The sequence below is a fragment of the Xiphophorus couchianus genome, chromosome 9 (genome assembly GCF_001444195.1).
Source record: "Xiphophorus couchianus chromosome 9, X_couchianus-1.0, whole genome shotgun sequence".
In the NCBI taxonomy this organism is placed as follows: Eukaryota; Metazoa; Chordata; class Actinopteri; order Cyprinodontiformes; family Poeciliidae; genus Xiphophorus; species Xiphophorus couchianus.
In genome coordinates, this window is record NC_040236.1 from 6753801 (window position 1) to 6776223 (window position 22423).

The 22423-nt window shown below is 39.2% G+C and overlaps 1 protein-coding gene across 1 annotated transcript in view; it reads left to right on the plus strand.

Annotated features, from left to right (window-relative positions):
• Window positions 1-572: 572 nt before the first annotated feature.
• The window catches only part of LOC114151481 (adenylate cyclase type 1-like), a 45687-nt gene continuing 23836 nt past the window's right edge, over window positions 573-22423 (plus strand). The window contains exons 1-4 of the mRNA XM_028028721.1: window positions 573-2499; window positions 6749-6898; window positions 14247-14365; window positions 17189-17300. Coding sequence (XP_027884522.1) covers window positions 1885-2499; window positions 6749-6898; window positions 14247-14365; window positions 17189-17300 — 996 coding nt within the window. The 5' untranslated portion in view covers window positions 573-1884. The remainder of the gene's footprint in view (window positions 2500-6748; window positions 6899-14246; window positions 14366-17188; window positions 17301-22423) is intronic.

Here is a 22423-nt window from a genome sequence, read left to right on the forward strand (position 1 = left end):
ATGTAGCAATTGAGTCAGCATAACTGAAATACTATGCATTTGTGGTAAAATTTTGACATTTTCATACATTTCAAATTAGTTCAAAATGGGTAGATAAATGTAATTAGCTCCATTCAGTTAGATGTCAAATTGTCACTAATCTATTGATTTTTTAAAGTCCACTTCATAATGATTGAAGGTGAGGAAAAAATATTGGATATTGACCAGAAAGTAATTGAGCATGTGCATGAAGAGATATTTATTTTTAACAGTCCCAGAGTGCCTCGCATCGACCGACTTGAAGCATTGATGAGGCGGCTAATTGATTTCTTCAGACATTTAAGCAATCTAAACCACATGTGCAAAGGTAAACAAGGTCAATAGTGTGACCATCAAAACCACTACATCTGTCTGCTAGAGATGAGAGGGTTAATTGATTTTTAAAAGCTTTGATTGCCTTTTTGTCTGATCTGATGATTGAAGACACACAAAAAAGTATGTGCTGATGGAGGACTATGCTGCATCTTTATGGTGCAAAGGCTACAAAAGGACATATATATATATATATATATTAGAAGTTTCTGGTTGACAAAGGGAATACGCATCCATGCAGGACGATTGATGTTTTTAATGGTCCAGGTAATTGTGAACTGTTTGAGAACAAGCTTGAACAAAATACTAGAGGATCTGACCTGACATAAGCTCCAAGGTCTAATATGGTGATAAAAGGAGCATAAGCACAAATCAAAAAAGCTTTGTGTTTGCTGGAGAATGTGGCTGATTGGTTAGGAGGTGGGAGCACAGATAAATATATGGATTAATAAATGCCTGTGTAAGGAGTAAGTTTACTCCCTTACTCTTTGTGTAAGGAGTAAGAGAGTTACTCATCAATCTCGAAACATGTTTCAGCTATGTGTTAGTATCAGTTATTTTATTCTCACTTCACACTATGGTTCAGATGTTGCCGCATTTATCTATGACGGTGTAAATTAATTTAACTCTCACATATCGACAGGGCACACTACAGTGAAATGCTAAGAGCAGGGTTGCGTAATTTCAAATATGCAAAACCTACCCTCCACCATAACGGAGCAGCACATTTTGGGATGCACGTCATCATTCATACATGCGCTGTTTTTTTTCTTATCATTCAAACCTCCCTCTGGGCGCAACCTCCGCTGGGTTTATTCCCGTTAATTCTTTATTTGCTAGAAGGATTTTACTCTGCAGTGAAATGTCTGACTGTGTTTGGGGGGAAGGAGGGCTAGAGAGATGTGGGAAAGACCAAATTGTTGCTATATTGGACCATCCACCGGTGCAGCTGGTCTATTTTTAGCCAGGGACTACATCAGCTATGACTGCAGACACTGAGAGGGGAAATCACCAGCGCTGCTGTCTTCATCCAACCACTGACCCTTCACTGAAGCAAATCAAACAGCAACAAGGGAGGCTCTGAAATATTATGCTTTAAAGGGGGAAGACAATAAAATGTGCTTTTTAAACAATTTTTGTGAAGGAGGATGTTTGGCTTTGCTCTTTTGGAGAAGTGTTTTGGTAATTAAACCTGATTTAAGTTAACTTGGAGCCCAGGTGACCCCCATCTGAGGCAAGGCAGGTGGTCTGTGCGCGCCGAGAGAAATAGAGAGGGAGAGGGAAAGAGAGAAACAGGGGGAGAGAGAGAGGGAGAGCGGCACAGTGGTCGGGTTGCACACCAACAACCATCAACCTGTGGATAGAGCGCGGCGATGCGCCATAGCCACCCTCTCCTCCTCTGACTCCGAGCCCGACATCCATCATCCATGACCCGGGAGAGGGTGCCAGCTTCATTCTCCAGAGGGGGGGAGCATCCGAAAAGTTGAGGGGTTGTGCGCCAACCCCCCTTCTCCTCCCTCCCACCTCAGCTACATGAATGGCAGGACCATGGAGGAGATGCCGTTCGAAAGAGTTAAGACGCGGCGGAGAAAGGGTCGCTGCCCACCCGGCGCGCCGCTGGGAGCCATCGCCTGCGAGGACGAGTTCAATAGCCATGAGCTGGAGGCTCTCTTCCAGAACTACAACCTGAAGCTGGAGCAGACCGCCACCCTCAAGGCTCTGGCGGTGCTCATCGTGGCCGCGTCGTCGCTGTCTCTGGTGGAGCTGCTGTCCAGTCCCCGGCTCACCTTGTCCAAGGGCTCCTATCCGGTGCACTGCGTGGTGTTCCTGTCGCTCTTCATCGTCACCAACGTCAAGTACCTGCAGGTGACGCAGCTGCAGCAGATCGCCAAGCTGGCCCTGCTGTTCAGCTTCACCTTCGCGCTGCTCTGCTGTCCGTTCCCGCTGGCGCTCGGCACGCTGGAAACGATGAGCGCCGCAACCCCGGAGCAAGGCGTGTGGCAGCTCATGCTGGTCACCCTGGTGGCTTACGTGCTGCTTCCCGTACGGACGCTGCTGGCGGTGCTGTTCGGGGTGATGCTGTCTGCATCCCACTTCATAGTAATAGCGACGTCCGTGACAGGGATGAAGCAGAAGCTGTGGAGACCGGTGAGTGCTGCACCTGCACCAGAATGCACCCACACCCCACAGTTTGGGTAATCTGAAACTAATCTGATGCAGGATAACATACGAGCTCTGAGTCCAAGTTTCACTGTTCAACTTCCCTCCAAGTATCTTTGACCTGTGGAAGGGATTTACTTTGCTTCGCTCTGATAGTTAAGAGGCAGCATGTTTACGCATCCAACTTTCCCCGGAGAAGCAAAGGTTAATAAAACACTGTGCATCGATTTTGGCCCCAGGACGAGAAGATGTCTGTTTTTCCGCAGCAGATGAAGCGGACGAGGAGCTGTCCGGTTCTCGGTGCTGAATCGGGATTCAGACAGAGCTGCTGAGCTTTATTTCTGAGATGCACATTGCTGTGGTCATGCAGCACCGTTTGCTTTTGTGAGCATTGAAATCTACAGCGGCACCCTATAATTACAACGTAATTGAAAACTTTTTTTTTCCAGCAATTGCATTAAGGAAGTGAAACTAGTGATATGCTTAAAATACTTTGTGATGCATGCACTACTTTATCAGAGCTTCTTTTTTGCGCCAGTACATTGAGGCCTATGAGTAATCAGTCTACTGGTCTTGTGAGGCGATTTTTCTTTGTTTTTCTTTTTAGCGTTTCCAGCTCTTCCACACTGTTCTAAGGTCTGTCATTTTCCACACCATGATGTTCTCTTTAGGGTTTTGGTTCAGTGAGTCTGCTGGTGAATCAAGCATGGTGATACAATGGCCATTTAATAATGAATTTTGCAGTCAGTAGGTACTGCAGAAAGAGGAAATGATCACATCAGCTGGGAACCCCCCCCCACACACACACACACACCCACACACGGTGCCAAGACTTTCCTGGGAAATTGCTGCATTTACTTTGGCCTTTATGTCATGGTTTTCCATAACATCAGGGACCGTGACAACTTCACGCTGGATCTCAAGAAATTTGGATTCTGTGCCTCTCCACTCTGTCTTCAGACTCTAGGTGTAAGGACACTCAGTGGGGACCCGGAAATTCAACCACACGCAGAAGTAGTCAACAGGAACAAACAAGTTTTATTTTAGTTTCAAATTCTGGTTGCTGCTCGGGATGAGGTCATCAAACAGCTCCGAGCAGACAGGGGAGAAAGCTGGCGATGCACAGATAAAGCAGGGGTATGTTTGAAATGTTCGGCTTCACTGACCTGTAGAGCAGTGGACGGGTGGAGCAGAAGAACTGAGGGTTTGATGACAGGGAGGTGCAGGTAACCAGATTGAACAGGCTTCTGTGAGTGCGACGAATCAAAGAAGAGCTTCACAGAGGTCCGAAAAGCAACATGCAGAGACTTAGACGATGATCAAACTGAGATCATACACTGTAAGCCTCTGTGTGCAGCCACCAGTCCCTAGTAGAAAAATGTAGAGGACAGAGAGCAAAACTTAGCAGGAGGGGCAGGCAATACTCGGTGGTCGTGAGGCACTGCTTGGGTCGGGGTCCAGAAATCCGAAACAGATGGGATCTGTAAAGGGCTTGGCAGAAGGGATAAATCCGTGGGCAGAAAATACACTGAAGGCTTGGAGAAAAACGCTGGATCTCCTCTAACTCGGGGGCGGTGGATAATCGGGCAAGGGGGCAGAAGATGAGAGGTGTTTATGTAGGGCGGGAGCCAGGTGAGACAGGTGAGCTGAATGAGTGGCTAAACACAGCATGGTCATGACAAAGAACATGAATCATGACTCTAGGACCTTGATTTCCAAATGAAATGGAATATTCCCATTCATATGAGAAGCCCAAGTAGCTTGATGTTGACTCTGTCTCAGGAATGGTTGAACACCAGCAATATAACAATCGTTGAAAGTCGTTGTATTCTGGATTCATCTGTTTATGGTCGGTAACTATAAACAGGTCAAATGGAGGACATTTGACCTGAGTCATTTTGTCAACATAAAATGTATCTAAGGCTTGCTAATTATCTCAAATTAATCCCTGTAGTTTTTTTTGGTAATCTTAATTGTAATCTTTGAGAAACCCAGAAAATAATTGAAACACGATTTCACGTTGATAAAAAAAAGTAGACCTCCTATCTAAAAAAAAAAAAACCAACATTCTAAGAAAGAACTGATCCTTTTCTTCCGTGTATCTGTGTTCATTATAGTACAGGTTGTTCTGGGCACATATGCCTCTGTGCTACAATACAAATGCATGTTTTTGTCACTGGAGGAAAGCTTGAAAAACAAAAGCATGATACAAGCATACATTTCACATCCTCTACTTGAAATGTACATTATCCATCACCCCTCTTCATTGGTGATAATGCAGTGGTTCTCAAACTTTTTTCAGTGATGTACTCCCTTAAAAATATATTTTTAGTCAAGTACCCCCTGACACGGGCAAAACATTTTTGGAATAAAAAAGAGGTACAGTGCTGTAAAATCACTGTCTGATTTATTAAAGCCAAACAACTTATATCAGTGAACCTGACAAATACATCCGTATTGCAAACATTGCATGGTTAAACAAAAAAGAAAAACAGAAGACGGTGACCACCAGGAAGGTATAAAACCAGTCAAAACTGAAATATGCAAAACGCTGCTAATTTATATTGGTCTCTGTAATGGTACAAAATTAAATATATACATAAATAATAATTCAGTGCATGAACACACATTTATATTTTATCGAACTTTTTACAAACTAATTTTTCCCAAGACTTATTATGAGGAGTCTACTGATTTTTTAAAGATATTTTGAAAAGCTTCACGTACCCCCTGCAGTACCTCCACGTACCCCCAGGGGTACGCGTACCCTCATTTGAGAACCACTGTGATAATGGATACTGACAATACTGCCCAAAAGTATGTGTCTAATTTTCTATATTTATCTACCATGTAGTTATTTTTTGCCTTATAACTATTTTAAAGAAGTCTTTTTTAACAGTTTTCCAATGCTAATGAACCTCTTTCAGACTTTGACTGCTTTTTCACTGCACGTTCACTGCTTTCACTGCTTGTTTTCTAAGAACACACTGCATAATAAGCTGTCGTGCTCTGATAGGAGGAAATAAGTGAAAAATCAGCCAAAGCTTTTTCAGGAAGCCTGAAAAAAATATTCATTAAGACCACTTTAAAAGGGTAGCAGTAGTTTGAGCTGGCGTTAGGCACACTGTGCTTCCAACGATTACATTGGGTCCATCATTTGAAGATTTAGGAAACTAAGTAGGGTCTTTATTTTTACCCAAATTTGAATACATCTATTTTTTTTTATTTTTTTTTTATTATGTTATTGCAGGTGTATCTCAGTAAATTTAAATATCTTTGAAAAAGTTGTATATTTTCAAAACTTCAATTCAAAGAGTGAAATTGGTATTTTTGCATAACTTCACAGAGAAATATTGCAGTGACATTTCTTAAGCATTCATTGCTGTTAACTTGAACGGTTATGGTTTGTAGCTGACAAAAAGCCAAATTTACAACATTGTGTAATAACAAAATTTATTTGTTTATTTCTTTTTCTGTGGTGGTTTAGGTCAGGCCAATTTGCTAGCCAGACAAGCAAGCTGACATTATTGTTGGAAAAGGAGAGATTGGTACTTTTGGCAGTCCTACCCTAAAGTTTATCAGCAGATGAAAGCATGAAGTGCTTTGAATTATCTTGGCTGACAGCTGTGTGAACTCTGAAATTGATAAACATAATGAACCGACACCAGCAGATGACATTGATACCCAAGTCATCAGACTGTGGGGACTTCACACTACAAACTATTTGGAATCCGTGCCTCTCCATTCTGGTACCTTTATCTACAACTGAAGGTTAAAATGAATTTTCATCTAAAAGGAGGACTTTGTACCACTGAACAACAGCGCTCTCCTTTTTTGTACTGTGCCAAGACAAAATGTCTCTGTCTCTCGTCAAAAATGCATCACTAAATGAGTAACTATACTTTTTGAAACTATTGAAAAAGAACTTCCATGATATTCTGATTTATTCAAATGCATCTGCTTGATTCTTAAGTCTGTTTTGTATTAGTACATTTCATTAATCTCTAAAATTAATTTTGTTCAGAATTAAACATACAAAGTAGCACATTAGGTGTTGATTAGAGATGCATTTAGCCTTTTTGCCTTTCGTCTGTACTGTTTTTGGTCTTCAGTGCTGTAATCCTGCTCTCTGTCCACCTCTATATTGTTCTACTGGGGACTGCTGGCTGCACACAGAGGCTTACATGTGCAGATGTGTGCAGCTTCATTAGGCATGTCTGCTCTTGTTTGTCTGCAGCTGGCGGCTAACGCCGTGCTCTTCACCAGTGTGAACCTGTCGGGGGTGTTTGTGAGGATTCTGACCGAGCGTACCCAGAGGAAGGTCTTCCTGCAGGCGCGCAACTGCATCGAGGGGCGTTTGCAGCTGGAGGACGAAAACGAGAAGCAGGTGAAGAGTAAACTTCAAACTTCACAGCTTCTTCAGAAGTTTTTTTTTTCTTTTTTTAAAAGCGTTCAGGTGCCAGCATATTCCAACAACCTGCCCACAGGCATGCAGTAACTATGACAGCAGCTATTTAAGGAAAGAACAATTACTGAGGCACAAGCTGCAGTGCCACACGTTCCTCCCCCTCCACACACACCTACATGGAGGGATTTAACTAAGCAACAATCAGGCAAGTTTAACCCACAGAAATTCTCTTTTTCTGAGCCACACCCATCTCATACTGCACTCGTTAAAGAGAAAATTAATTATTTAATGTGTTCAATACGCCTGAACACACATCCTCCCTTTGCTTGACACAATGCTTGCACACTTCACACCTGTTCTTTGTAGATTAGGAGAAGATATGCTGTGTTTTCCCCCAGCAGTAACAGGCTCCCTTCTGACAGGCAATTATACAAGCAGATTGCTTCCATGGCCTCCCTACTCTAGTAAAGGTCATGGTTTATTTAGGAAAGAGAAACACACAGACCTCTGATCAGGATCTGCCAGCAAACCTCTGCTGTGGTGTCCATGAGTACAGGTCTCAGAGTTGATGATCGCCCATCAAGCAGCATGAAACACGGCTATGTTTATCGCTCAAGGGTGTGTGTTTGAGCAGGATCCACAGTTCTCATTGATTCCCGAACAAGAAAGGGCTATATTCGGTACGCCTGTGTGGAAAACCGGCTCTCCTGCTCAATTTTCTGAAATGGGAAGCGATTCAAAACTTCCTCTTCATTCATTAAATCGAGAAAGGAGGAATCTGTGACTTTTCATTGCCTTTCCAACAAAGGCAGTCTGACTGAAATGAGATTATATGAGTAAAAGGTTCTCCATCTCTGAGAATGATTGATCTAAAATGGAAACTCTCTATCTTTTTCTTCTCATCTCTGAATTTAGGAAAAATTCATTAAGACAAATATAAATTGGATTATTACGTAAATGCAGCTTGAAACGGCACTGCCAGAAATTCTCTGTTTGCTTCCATTTCTTTCTTTTAAGTCGAGATGTGTGCAGATGTTTCTCTGAAACAACAGAGGTGACAGTGAGTTTTTTTTTTTCATCTGCCAAAAGTATTCACACCCCTTGAACATTTTGTCACTGTACAATCACACGATAAGTGACTTAAAAATGCTGTCAGTATTGATTTCCTAGATATGGAAATGAGCCAAAAAGTTCTGTTACCGGCCCATTCCATTTAAATTTCAGTTTAATTTCAATCACCAATCTGTTATTAACCCCAAAGAAAATTGTCTACATGTATAGTTGCAACATACATGTAGTTGAAACATGAATATTTTTTAAAAGGACTTAAAATATAAAAATCCAACATGAGCGCATGTAGCAAACTTATGAGAGGGAAAATTTAAGCAACAGATACACGATCACATGTGAAACAGCAGAGAATGCAGAGAAAATAGAAAGATCTGAAAAGGATGAAATGAAACCGTGTGGCTGTTAACTGCTGAGTCGGTAGTTGAGCTATTTGAACCAGGTGGCACTAATCAGGAGAGAGCAACTGGATCAAAGGTAGACATATACAGTAAACAACTGATCTTACTAAGGCATAAGGTAAAAGACATCCCCAAAAACAAAAATCTAAACAAAGAAAAGAATGCACTAAGAATCACAAAACATTAGTAAGTAAACCATGTATGAAACACCATAAGTGTCAAAACAGTTGACATACAAAACCAAAGTGACAGCCAAAAGTCAAGAACTATGGAATTACAAAATTAGACATTGTATTGGAGCTCTCATTAGTAACTATAAATAATTAGCTTTGGGTGGGAGAAGTTTATGTAGTGCAGTTAATTTGAGGAGGCCCTTGACCTGAAATCTCTTTTGCTGAAGTCTTATGCTGTGAAGAGGACACTCAGGGCTGTCTGGAATGTTTTTGTTCATGAAACATCCTTCTTTCCATACTGAGCTCCAGATTCTCCAGAGCAATTCTGGAACAGAGCCAGGTTTCCTTATAAGCCTGTTTATAAGCTGTGGACTGCAGAAGATATTACCTTCTAGATTGCAGACTTGTTGAAGATGTTCAACATACAGTAGCTCTGCAATATTATTGCAACAACCTAAGCTTCCTCAAGAAATACATTTGTATTTGAATAGATAACCTTCTTCTACAAAAAGTTACTTTTGTGTCTTCCTTTGAACAATGCCTTTCAATCTCGCTTCCCTAGAATTCAGATTTATTCATGCATAACTAATAATTGTCTTGTAAACAAATACTCTCATCTGTTCTGTGAGGAGGCATCACAGGCCTCTTGGCTGCTTCTGTTAAATTCTCTGTGTCTGACCCATACGTTTATGATGCCTGTTTCTTGGTAGGTTTTCAGCAGTGAGTTCTGAGATGTTCAGAGGACTGAATATGGTCTCTAAATCCTTTGACTTTCATGGTGCCGCTAATGTTCACTAATGTACTTTAAATAACCACTGAGGACTTCAAAGAGAAGTTGTATTTATACTGAGATGAACATACACAAAGATGGACTTTATTACTTATTACTTCTGAAGAAACCTGTTTGTACTTGGTTCTATTTAGGGGTACATTTATAAAGGATGCTGAAAACAAACGGAAAGGCAGTGTTTTATTTTATTTATTAAAACTTTTGAGGAACCACCTCTCACTTTCTTTCTTCCTCATAGTTAGGCACTACTTTATGCTATCTGTCACATAAAATACATAGAGATTTATTGATATCACATGACATTGTGTGTAAGAGTTCAAAGGATAATGATAGTTTGGATGGATAATTTTGTCAGGCACTGTGTTTGAAACAAACAGTTCTGCTCTTGCAAACAGTTCTGCAAGAGCAGAGCTAAAAGAATAAAGAAGCTGAATATGGTTACAGGGGATGTGAGTTGACATTATTTTAACAACTTAGTCTGTCCTAAGCAAGAAAACAAACATTTTATCCATTTCATAGCAATTAGGTAGTTGCAAAGCAGTAATAGTTTGTGTAAATTCATCCAAAGCATAATTTTTATAACATGATCCAGGGATCACTCTCTGAATTTGGGTTTGGCTGCACTGCTGCTTCAGCACACAGTTCACAATCAGATATAAGGGGGGAATCTAATTTAGTTTCATTATTCGACTGGCTGCAAATCAATTAGCATGACTGATTAGAGTTCTGCATGATAACAAACATGACCACAGCTCATTGGACTAGCCCGAGGACTTTTGGCTGACATTTTAAAAAGTTATTCATGCAGGCATTAATTTCACCAAGCCACCATGCAGAGTAGTGCAAATCAGATTCTCCACTTCTGACAACAGTTTATAATTTCATGCATTGCTCTGTTGTGGTTTTCAACTTGCATTTTTGTTCTTAGTTTTATTTCTGTTTTCAACTTTCTGTATTTTCTATTTCGTTTATGCTTTCTAGAAAAAAAAAAACAAATCTTAGTGAACCTCTCAAAAAGAGTGTACCACAAATTTGTTACAATAAATAGAAGAGCTACAATGACGCCCAGTGCTGGTCATAGGCAGCATTGGCACAGAACGCATATATTTATGTTGGACTTTTAATTATTCATTTAAACCTTTCAGTTGTTTATTGTGTATTGTGTATAGGTTACAACAAACAACAAACAACTTCAGTGATTTTAGAAGCAAGGATTAGATAAACATTCATACATACAAACCTATGGGGAAAAAAATTGTGTGATGATTTTGGTTAGTTAATAATTCCCGTCTCACAGACTTAGTGAAATAAAGTGGAAAGAGATGAGGGAATTTTTAAATATTAACAGGCAATTATAAAAGTGTCAGGCAATAAAAGTGGAAGAGATTAATAAAATAAATGACTTAATATTTTATGCAAATGGTCACGGATTTACGTTTCTGCTTTCACAATTTCCACACTTAATGAAATGCCTGCAATAAGCTAAACTGGTTTTATCTTCAGCTGGTTTGATGGCTGCTACTTTGCAGTGCTTACTTACTCTTTTTGTGAATGGAAATATGGCCTTTCCTCTCCAAAGCTATTCAGCACGGCTGCGAGATGATTCATAGTGCGTTTACAATCATTTGACATCCTGTGAGAATTTGAAGTATGCTTCCTGGTGCTGCAACTCAGATCTTTTGGAAATAAAAAAAGAGCCAATTGATTAGGACTGAGTGTATTCTTGGCTCCTTTGCTCAGAATTAGTCAATGTTGTCTCTAAATGAATCTTTTTACTTTGTAACTTGAAGTAAAACAGAATAACCTACCCATAAACCCTGACTCCACTGGCAGCAAAGGTTACTGTATGTACTAAACAAGCATGCAAGTTTCTAATTTATTTTTCTTATCCCTTTTTAGAAGCAAATACACTCGCTTAAGCTGATGCAAAGAGTAGTGGAAAATTGAACTAAAAATTATTTTCCCGCCACCATATGCTCAATGATTTAATTCCAAAAATGACTAAATGTGGGCTTAATGAAAAGTACTTTCAATATTTGCTTATGGTTTTACTTTTCAAAAAGTAATTTTAATGTGACATATAAGTCTCATTGGATTGCAAATTCTAATTTATTTAACATGACTGTAAGGTTTTGAAAGAAACTCCTGTTTAAAAACTTATACAATAAAAAACTTATTTTTCCACCAGATTTACAAAGCAGATTTCACCCCATACAGGTAAAAGATGCCTGTTAAGAACAGCAGATGGGAGCTTAATTGCAGGCTGCAGGAGTGTTATTGTCTCCAAAATCAACTTTGTTCTCAAGACCAAATGTTCAAGGTCTTTGAGATATCTTGACATTTTTAGTTGATTCTGTGTCTGGGATTTGGTTTTTTCCCCTCAAAGAAGCAGCTGCAGTAATATCTGTTTATTTTTCAATTTCAGAAAAATAAACAGACATTACTGCAATTTTTAAAGGATTTTTTACTTTGAAAAAGTCAGTGTTGCTGCCTATGTGCCCCTAACCACCAAGATTGAAAGATTGAGCGAAGAGGAGAGAACTACAAACATACAGACCTTTTTTGGTTCATACAACACACAAAAAGAAAGATCCTCGTGCCAATTAACTCTTTGACCTCCACCTGTCTTCTCCATGTCTCTGTCTTCAGCTAATATTAAGTCAGTTAACCTTTAGCTTGATGTATTTAATCTTCAGAAGTAAATACAAGTAAATTAAACCGGGGGAATGTGTGTGAGGGTCTGGTTTAAACTGTGAAAATCATTGTTACTTGGCTGTTGGATAGGCCAAGAGGCGTTTTGAGCTGAGACAGTAAGCGCACCCCTAAGCAGTCAACCGTTGGGTAACATGTACCAATAAGTGGCATAAACACTGCTTTATCCACTGACAAAAGGTGTGAAACCATGACTTTCTTTAATCCTTCAAAATACAAAGTTACACGATAGCTTGCACAATCTACTCTGCTCATAAAAACACTTCTGCCTCTTCATGACATGTTGGTTTGTCTGTGTTGGAGAATGTCATCAGCTATGATTTGTTCTTGTGAAATGTGTTAGCTTTTTAATCTCCACCTTTAATAAAGGTGGAAACATTGTGCTGAGTACATAATGAGCAATGCACCACAGACAGAAACAAGGTAACTGTATTTGATTATGTACAGCAGCAATTAGAATCCTTGTAATTTTATCCATCAGTAACAATGCCTTGGATTCAGGAAGGACAGAATGCTTTTGGTCCTGGTTGTGAAACTCTGGAACAGCCCCTCACCCTCAGCAGGGATGTGGAGGGTGCATGGGACTTCGCCCAACCAGCTTACATGTGTTTTGTGAGCTTGGAGAAAGCGTTCAACTGTATCCCTCTGGGAGTCAGTAAATTTTTTTACCAGGTGATCATAGGTGTCCTCCAGCAGATGTTGTGAAAAGATCAAATAAATACATAAAACGATGTTTCTGGTTGTTAACTTTGTACCCACGCGCACATGTCCTCCCCATGTGTGCGTGGGTTCTCCCTGAGCACTCCAGCAGCCTTTCTAAAAAATTAAAATAACAAAATGTAACGTGTAAATATAAACACATAAAATAAATGCCTTTTCTTTCAATTGACGAATAAATCTTTTAATTCTCTGGTTTCTTCCCCCCAACTTGTGAGTGTGCCTCTGAATTTGATAATACATGTGGATCCCTTTACAGAATTAGTCACAACATGTAAGGCCAGGGTTATAATGTTCCACAGTCATATTCTGCATTGTTAACTTATAGAGAGAACACCATGATTTTAAACACAATTTAGAAATGTTAATAAAAAGGATTTGAAAAACATAATCCCTGAGCAAACACCACAGTAGATCTTTTTCAGAACTTTTCTTCTGCTCCTAAATAACCACCAGTCTTAATTTTATATATATATATATATATATATATATATATATATATATATATATATTTTTTTTTTTTAATTTATTTATTTTTTTTGCACAGTTCGTTTAATTAAAGCACCTCTCATCTCCAGAACTTGAAGCTATTAGTTCTGGGTGTAATTTACATAACAACACATAAATACTGTTGGGCATTCCCTGGCATGCATGCATAATGAATTACTTAAATGTGGACAAACTGTGTCAGTGGAGAGAGATTGCATTTGCTCTGCTGACTTATTTTATGAGTAAATTCTGCCTCTGTGTTGAGTTTTAAAATGAAAAGTATGCATAAAGTCAGATTTGCACTCATTTAGCACCAAGAAATTACTTTATGAAGTTTGATATTTGCACTTGAATTGTGCATTTTGCAAAATATCCCTGTTATTGTGGAGAAGACCTTTGTTTAACTCTGACATCTCCAGCTGCAGTCCCCAAATTCCACAACTGCTTTCACTGCTCACTGTCTCTTAAGTGCATTATTAGTTGTCCTATGTCATATCTTGATCTTGTTTTGTGTAGTTTTGGACTTCTTGCCATTTGCAGAATTTATGATTATTTACTTATATATATTTATCTAATTATTTTTATTTTCTATTTCATTTATTCTGTTTATCAAGCACAGAATATAATTGTTTCATCGTTATTTTTATAGAAAAATATGTTCCACCTACGTTATGTAGTAATTTTATATAGATAATGCATATTTAGAAAAAAAACCATTAAGTTTCTTAATCTAAATTTTTAAAATAAATTCACTGGCAAAAAAAAAAAACAGTCACAGATGGGGATTACATTGTATAAGGAAACTATGCTGAAACTGTTTCTCAAGAGTTCAGTGTTTAACAATTTCTTTCTCTACATTTCTAAAAATAAAATCCTCACATCTTCAGCGAGAAAGAGACAACTCTTGGTGACTTTGTTTAATGCAGTTAGAAGTCCTAACACTGCCTTCTTTCTGCCTTCACCTCCTCCCTCCTCAGGAGCGTCTACTAATGAGCCTGCTGCCCAGAAATGTTGCCATGGAGATGAAGGAGGACTTCCTGAAGCCACCAGAAAGAATTTTTCACAAGATCTACATCCAGCGCCATGACAATGTCAGGTATGGGGATGTCATGACAACTCAGGAGGTGTGCACAGGGGGTGTTTTCATTTCAGGAGTGACATTGCAGTTTATCAATCAGAGAGGAAATCAGACCATGCATTTACATAGACTTACTTAACAGTTGTTAAGAAGAGTAGTCATATCTCTTAAATTTGAAGTTTCTGACAGTTCTTCCTGCTTTAGGTTCTGCTTCATCTTCCTGGTTGTCAAACATAATGCCAAAGCTGATTTTTGTGTGCATCTCAATGGAATGTAAGAATCATTGAGCTAAGCAACCACCAGCAGGCAGAAACAGTTAGAGACTAACTGGTAAAGATATAAGCAGATGTTTCCCCTGAGGGGGTTGAGTTCAGAACCAGAGCAAAAAGTTAGAGAATAACAGACTACGTGTTCAGTTACCAAAAAACATCAGCTACAGACAAAGAAGTTTATGTTTTCCCTCAAAGGAAACAAAACAATTGTCTTTAAAGATTGAAAGAGAGTAATTAAACTGTGGCGGCTTTTAGAAATATGCTTAAACTTCATTATTTCGAAGCATTAGCACGTAGGGCTTGAGTCAGTTAGAATATGACATCCACTCTTCCCGGGCATGAAAGTTATCATAATTCTGGGATTTTTAACAATTTACTTGAGCTTTTCTATATATTGATTAAATAACATTAAACTGGAACAATAAAAAAACTGAAAACGTAAAAAAGGTTCATTTAATTAATGGTACATAATTTATGGTTCAATAAGAAACCAGCAAAAATAATACTATTGGTTAAGTTATGCATGTATGCATGGATGGATGGATGGATGGATGGATGGATGGATCAGATTTTCTTATTTCAATTTTATCTTTAAAGATTTTGACAGGAAAATATTCAAAAAAGCTAAATTTGTGCAGTCGACTTTATTTTAACTGCCTGAGAAATGACCAGAGAAAGGAAAAGGAGCATTACCTGAGGCATACAATAAATACTGGTGTTTCCCTGTATTTTTAATTAGCTTTTTTAGTGCTCACTTTACTTCACAGTTGACATAAAGTGTGAGAACCTGACCCGACTCTGAGCTGATTTCATTTCAGTGAAGCGGTAAAGAGAAAAGGAGAGGTGCATTAGTGCTGCTTAGTGTAGGAGTCGAGTGTTAGGTAGCATATCAACAGCACTTCTGTCAAGAGGGAGTCCTCAACTCTTGTCTGTCTGCCTGTATCATTTTAGTTCTGAGTGTACATCTCCTCTGCGATCACAACATGGGAGCGAGCAGCCTCGCCACCACACTGGCACACTGCCAAATGTCCCGTTATTTCTACCAGCAAGCCAGCCCCTGCTCGCCTCCAGGGCTCTGCTGCATGCACACGCATCAGAACAGGGATTTAAAAAAAAAAAAATGTTGGAAAAATATTTTTTATGTAGCGGTGCGGGGGGTTGCACCCGTGATCAGGGTCCCTTTGATGTTTCTCTGAGAACATTTAATCACACATGCACTTGGCCAACCCTGCTGCTCTCGCCTCACCATCCACACATCAGTATGACCTGTAACACGGAACCATTCAGTGAAATATTATACAACAGAGCTCTTCAGCTGAGCGACGGTCGTGATCCCAGCTTTGCATACATCAGACTCCAGAGCAACTGCACCAAGCAGCAAAAAGAACTTGGTTGACATAGTCACGATGCAGGAAGGGGGAAAAAAGTCTTCTACATAAAAATGCAGCAGTAACTGTAATCTCTGAGGAAAAATTAAAAGAGTTTGGCACCATTTATCTGATGGATTTGAAATCGTGCTTCACTACGATTCTGATGTGTTTGGATGAGAAAGTTTCTAAAAACTATCCTATTAACAACTCTAGCAATAGTGGGGCTACAACAATGGATCACAAAAAGCAGAATTTTTATGAATCAATGTAATATAATCCAGAGCACCCTCTTCTACAAGGTTTTAACCAAACCTTATTCTTTAGTCTACACATGTGGTGAATACAGTAGACTGTCACATGTGCAACAAAACCAGAACTTGCTTGAAATTATTTATTACAAAGCACAGAACTATACTATTGAACATTGATATTTTTCAGTGCTTTTTGTTTCTAATAGGTTACTTCATGAAAATGTACACTTTGATAGAAAGGTAGTTATCTACAATTATGCAGTTGACACTAATGTCCAAATAGGCATCAGAACCCCAAATTTGCGCCACCACCTGAAATCTATTCCGCATAAAGAACACAAAGGAAATGTGAAATGCACCCGCTGCAGAGCCGAGCCACCATGTCGACCTTACACGGATGATGCAAAGTACTTTCCTGTATTTTTTTCTGGGTGAGGTGTCTCAGAACTCGAGAGTCAATTATCATGATTAAGCTAAATCCCACTCAAGCTTTGATGCATGCTCCACTGAGAGCAGTGAGTTTCCACCGAGTCAATAAGATCCATAACACCTTGTTTTGGTGCCATCTGGGCTGCCTCTGAGCAAATGAATGAGGGGCTAAGTGGTTTTCAACACCTACTTCGTGCACTACTTCAGTTAGCCAGCAGCAGGCAATTCAGCTCCGTAATTGATTTAGTGGCTGGCCTAAAAGACGCCTTCACTTATCAGGGATTGGATTATAGTACTTGCTGTTTGCTTCATTGCTGATCACTGTTAGCCAATTACTCTTGCTTTAAAGTGATCTGTGTGTTTAGCTGCAAGGATGGAAAACACAGCACAGTAGCACAATGCTCTATTCACATTCTCTTTTGACATTTTTGTATTAAAACAGCAAGTACTTTAGTTTGTCTAAAACAACAAGGGAGGAATAAAATGCAGATTAAAATGTCTTCTTGTTTTTTCCTCCAGCATCCTGTTTGCAGACATTGTGGGATTCACCAGCTTAGCTTCTCAGTGCACTGCTCAGGAACTGGTCAAGTTGCTGAATGAACTCTTTGGGAAGTTTGATGAACTGGCAACGGTAAGTTTCCTTGATTAACATAAATCATCTTGGCTTCAAATGACAATGACAACATAAAGAAATTTAAACAAGAGATGGAACAGATGGAGCTATAAGAGTCCCAGTCAAGTTTTTGTCAACTTGATGAAAATATATAAATGTTTGATATGAAAATATCATTTCATAGATCAGTTGAACAATGTCTCTTTTTATTTTTTATTGTTGGAAAAAAAAATAGCTGACATTTGCAGGATATTCAATGTTTGAGTATATCTTATAGGGTGCTGTGGTTAAAAGTATCAAAAGAACCGCTAAAGTTCTATTTAATCTGAATTGTCTGAAGGCATGTGCAATCTTTATTAGTGAATGTTCTGTCATATGATGAGCTCTTATCCCAGAGTGTTTTTTTTCTTTTGGAATGCTGCAAGGTTAAATGAGTTTAATTGATCCAGAACAAGTTTCTCTAACATTTTACTCAAAAATGATCGATGTTCTCTTTCCTCTCTTTCACAGAACAACTGCTTTTATACAGACTACAAACAGGAAACTTTTGAAGCTAGTGGCTTGAATGGATTTCACAGTATAAAGATAAAATGGGTTGAGACTGTAATGAAATATTCTTTTCTAATTAGTGAAACACTGAGTCAATCAGAGAAATGCACATTTGTCTTTAGATATTTTATTTTGAAAAATCAGAGGTCAGGCTAGAAAGAGGTCGAGAAGAAAGAGGAAGCAGAAGTGAAACTTAACACATACAATTCTTCTTTTATATCTTTCCAGTCACGTACACAGTGCCTTCCACCTCTCTCCTGTAGGGAGTTCCTCAGTCTTTTCCATTTCTGGTTAATTTCTACCTCTGTCCCTAAATCAAACCCAATTCAAAGGAGTTTCTGTGGAAAGGAGAAGAAAAACATCTCCTCTGAAACCAGTTCCATAAGAAAATCACCTACTCAGGAATCTTTATTATCAGTTCATTCTTCCCAGTAAATAAGCCAAAGTTTTATTTTCTAAGTCAAGACCGTTACAGATCTTTGTCTGTAAAGAAATACTAAAAACAGACATTTTTCCATCATTGAACTTTGCTTTTATAATCTGAGAAAATGCAATAAGTTGTTAATGTTATTAACACTTTTCATAAACCCTGTATGTTTTTGAAAACTCAGCAACTTTGAAAACTGTTGTGTTCTACTCAACGTACTTGCCAAATGCATTTTTGGCAACCCAACAGGACTTTCTGTATTATCTGCTGCTCTGTGGTATGTTTTAGTAGTTTCTTTTCCAATTAGTTAAACGAATGTAATACGATATTGGGACATACCATCTGAAATGTTCATAATTCTATCATTACTTTCTAAAGAGCTTTTGATCCTGATTTTGTCAGCTGCCAATAAGAATGTAGTTTAAAACTACCCACACAATCCAAATCCAAACAATTCTTTCTATTTTATTTTATCCTGGTAATTCTGGGGCTGTTGCAAGAGCTGAAGTTTATTTGTACTGTCTGTGCTCGGGGTGCAGATTTTTGCCGTGTTATTTGTGCACTTAAGCTGACAATAAATATTGAAAACTTTCTTCTATAACTTTTGTTAAGAAATAATGTCACTGAGCCATCCTGCTCAGCCCACAGTTGTGGAAGCAGCTAGTGAATTCATGTTTCAGTGAGCTGTTTGTCTCCAAGAAAACTGAATGTATTATTGAGTCCTGGAACTCATTTATTATAGCAAGCCATATATGTATTGATCCAAATTGTGAAAGTAAGGCTGGAGATACTGACTGACACTGAGGAGGAGGAAGAGGAGTTGAAGAAGGTCAAGAAGTGGAGATGAGAAGGCTGATTTTCACAGAGGAGAGATGAGGGCTGAGGAAGAGGATTGTTTAAGTGTGAGGGGGTGAACATGTATGTGTGTGATACGGCCCAGCCGAGACTACTGTTAACGTGCGCAGAAGCACACACTGTGCACCAGTAAGCCAATGCAGTGTTGTTCTCCAGGAAAGGAGATTAGGTGAGAGATAGGTTATCTGCCGGCAGACCGCTATAATCATATTAAAACTGCATGAGCTACACACAGCCACACACATTCCGGTTTCGGTCACCTCAGAGGACACTTCATCGACTTACATAAATTACAACCTCACAACATCGCCTTCACTGTTTCCATCTATCCACATATTTTTTTAAAAAGTCGTGTCTTGGTTGTAGCTGCAGGGTGGAGTGTATCCCTGCTGTGATACGGCAGGAGGCGGATAACTCTCTAGACAGGTTGCCAGTCCCTTACAAGCTACTGCTATCCTAAAGCAAGTACTCACATTTTTTCTTTTATAAATTGATGCGAAACACATTTTTCTGTTGGTTTGCTACTGTCTTTATAAGGAAATGTATTGCGCTGTGAGGTCTGTATTAAATCCTATCTTCTGGAACAGTCTAAGAAGATCCTGTGAGTCACTTTTTGACTGGTCAAGATTCTTGTGACTGTGTGGACTATGTGAGCCTATACTGAATAAAATTTCATAAAACCATTATTAAAACTCAAGAAAAACAATCATGATTTTTGAACTGTAGTAACAAATATAGTCCAGATTTATCAAATAACCTATAAAGCTTTAGTTTTGTGCAAGGTGCTTCATTCTGTGTGCGCCATGTTCATCTTGTTGCTTTGAGCAGTAAAGTCTGTAACGTGCTAAACAGGAGGTCTATTCTGCTACTACTTGTTGAACAGAAGGATATTTTCTCTGTCGTGACATTCACTTTTTAATAGGAAAACTTCATTAAAAGCCGTACATCTGAAGTGGCAGTAAAATGAAAGGCCTCCTCCGTTTTTATAAGGACGATTGAAATTGGTTGAGAAAATGCCTATGCTCGAGGAAAATCACAGCTTTACACTGAGTGATATATAAGAACAAAAACAAGCTTGAAAGCACACATGTTGATATAAACAAAAGTTTTGAATGAAAATGAGTAGTTGAACAAAAAATCTTATCTGACCTCCCTCCCTCCTTCCCTCCCTCCCTCCATCCGACTTCCCTCTCTCCAGTCTCTTGGGCCAGCTTCTTTTGGGGGAATCCCAAGGCGTTCCCAGTTCAGCCGAGAAGAACAGTGTGTACTTTGTTTTCCTCTGGGTCTCCTCCCAGTGGGACGTTCTTGAAACACGTTACCAGAGAGGCATCCAGGAGGCATGCTAACCAGATGTCACCTCAGCTGGCTCCTGTCCATATTATTTACTATTTTGACCCATCACTGCTTAGCATAGTTATTTATTTTCATTGTGCCGTGCAAATATAATGCTGTTTTTATACAGTTCTAGACAAATCATAAGAATAAATGCTCACTGATAACTTTCTCCTAATCTCTCCTTCCTCAAGGCCAGAAGATCTCATCAGATGGTTTACTCCTATTTTATAACAACCATGCACATGCACACGGGCAAAGTCACATGATCTGCAGGATAATCCCCGTTGAGTTAGTTCTCCATTGCCGCGATCAGTCAGAGCTTAACGTAGGGAGATTGACTGAAGGGACAGAGAGAGCAAGATATAAGTGATATGTGACTCACTAGCACTGAACTAATGCTCTGAAAACCCACATTATGGACATCCTGTGATGAGGATATATTGCATACATGTGTGCAGCTGCATCCTAATTGAGATTTATACCCTGTTGCGTTAGCCAGAGAGAAATTTGCTTTGAAACCAGCTCTGTCACAGCTGCTGAGCTTGACTGTTGTACGCTACACGACACATTTGTTCCCTGAGGGTTTAAACTAAACTTAACCACCATGGATAAAAACCTAAACAAAACCTTCAACCAGGTGACAGGTGAAGGCAGGCGTGCATCACCCTGGCCTCTAAGTCAGCAGGTTTAAACTCTCGATTTTTTATCTTTTTTTTGCCCTGGAAAACAAACAATGCTCCTGTTCTCCTGAGACGTATCCTTCTGTCAGTTGACAACTCCTCTCTCGTTTCTTCTCACGCAGATGCACAAATATGCACACACAAACACACTTTTCTGAACCTTGGGCAGGGATAATCATCCACGTTCCGAATTCTCATATCCTCCCACACCAAAATCTTTCTGCTCCCGTGAGCAGAAAACCAGAGCACCCCATCTTCTCTCTTCTCATCTCTGCCTCTCACCCTGCAGTTGTCATGAATCCTCCCTATATCTGTGTGCATGTATGTGTGTTTGTCACTCACAGGCTGCCTGCAGGGGAAGCTTTGTAGGGTTTGCCATCATTATGTCTGATAACTGAGTGAGACAGGGAACCCTGTGCATGAAACCAAATTGAAGTACAGTGTAATACAGGGTGTTCACATGTAAGAATGCGGCTGTTTGTGTTTTCTTGACTGGTAATGTGCTGCTAAGGTGTGAGTTTATTTTTGTACGTGTCCTGACTTCAACAGCTCTGCGCACAATGTGCTCTGTGACAAATAGAAGGATCTGTCGGGGGAACGTGTGGGCGGGATTCTACTTCAAGAGCATGTCGGAGCAATTAGAGTTGGCCCCAACAACAAACGCATAAATGGTTTCACAACCACCACTTGTGATTTACATGTTCAGGGGTGCAGCTGCAGTTCGTAGACTGTCAGTCATGTGTCAGGTGGAAGGTGTTCATGTTCGTTGATGTTCAAGATTTAGCTACAAATGTAGAAGCAGTCACAATTCATTTTAATTTTGTCCAAAGTGGGGTTTTTTTAAGTTGCCTCTTCCTTGTATTCAAATGAACCAAGAGAAGAGATTTTGAAATGTCAATTTTTGATGTGAATCAATGAACTATTAAGTTGTGGTGAAACGAGATCTGATGATATAAAATTTCTGTTCTAGTTCTTGGTTCTTAAAGTTGGAACTGGGATTTATTGAAAAATTTTACAGTTTTAAGATATTTTTTAGAATTCAAAATATATAAGAGAAATGATAATGGCAGAAAAAATTAAAAAACGGTGGGAAACGAGTGGGAAAAACAATATTTTTTCAGCTGATGTGGTTTAGTTGTCATTGTAATTCTGTTTTCATTTGGTGGTGATGCTTGAATATTAAGCTACATCCAACCTTAGTTGGAAGTTGAAAGGTTTGTGACTATGGCTTTGGCTAAATATTCACCAATCTAAAATACTGAAAATATTGGCACCATTTTGTGTACTGTCAAAAT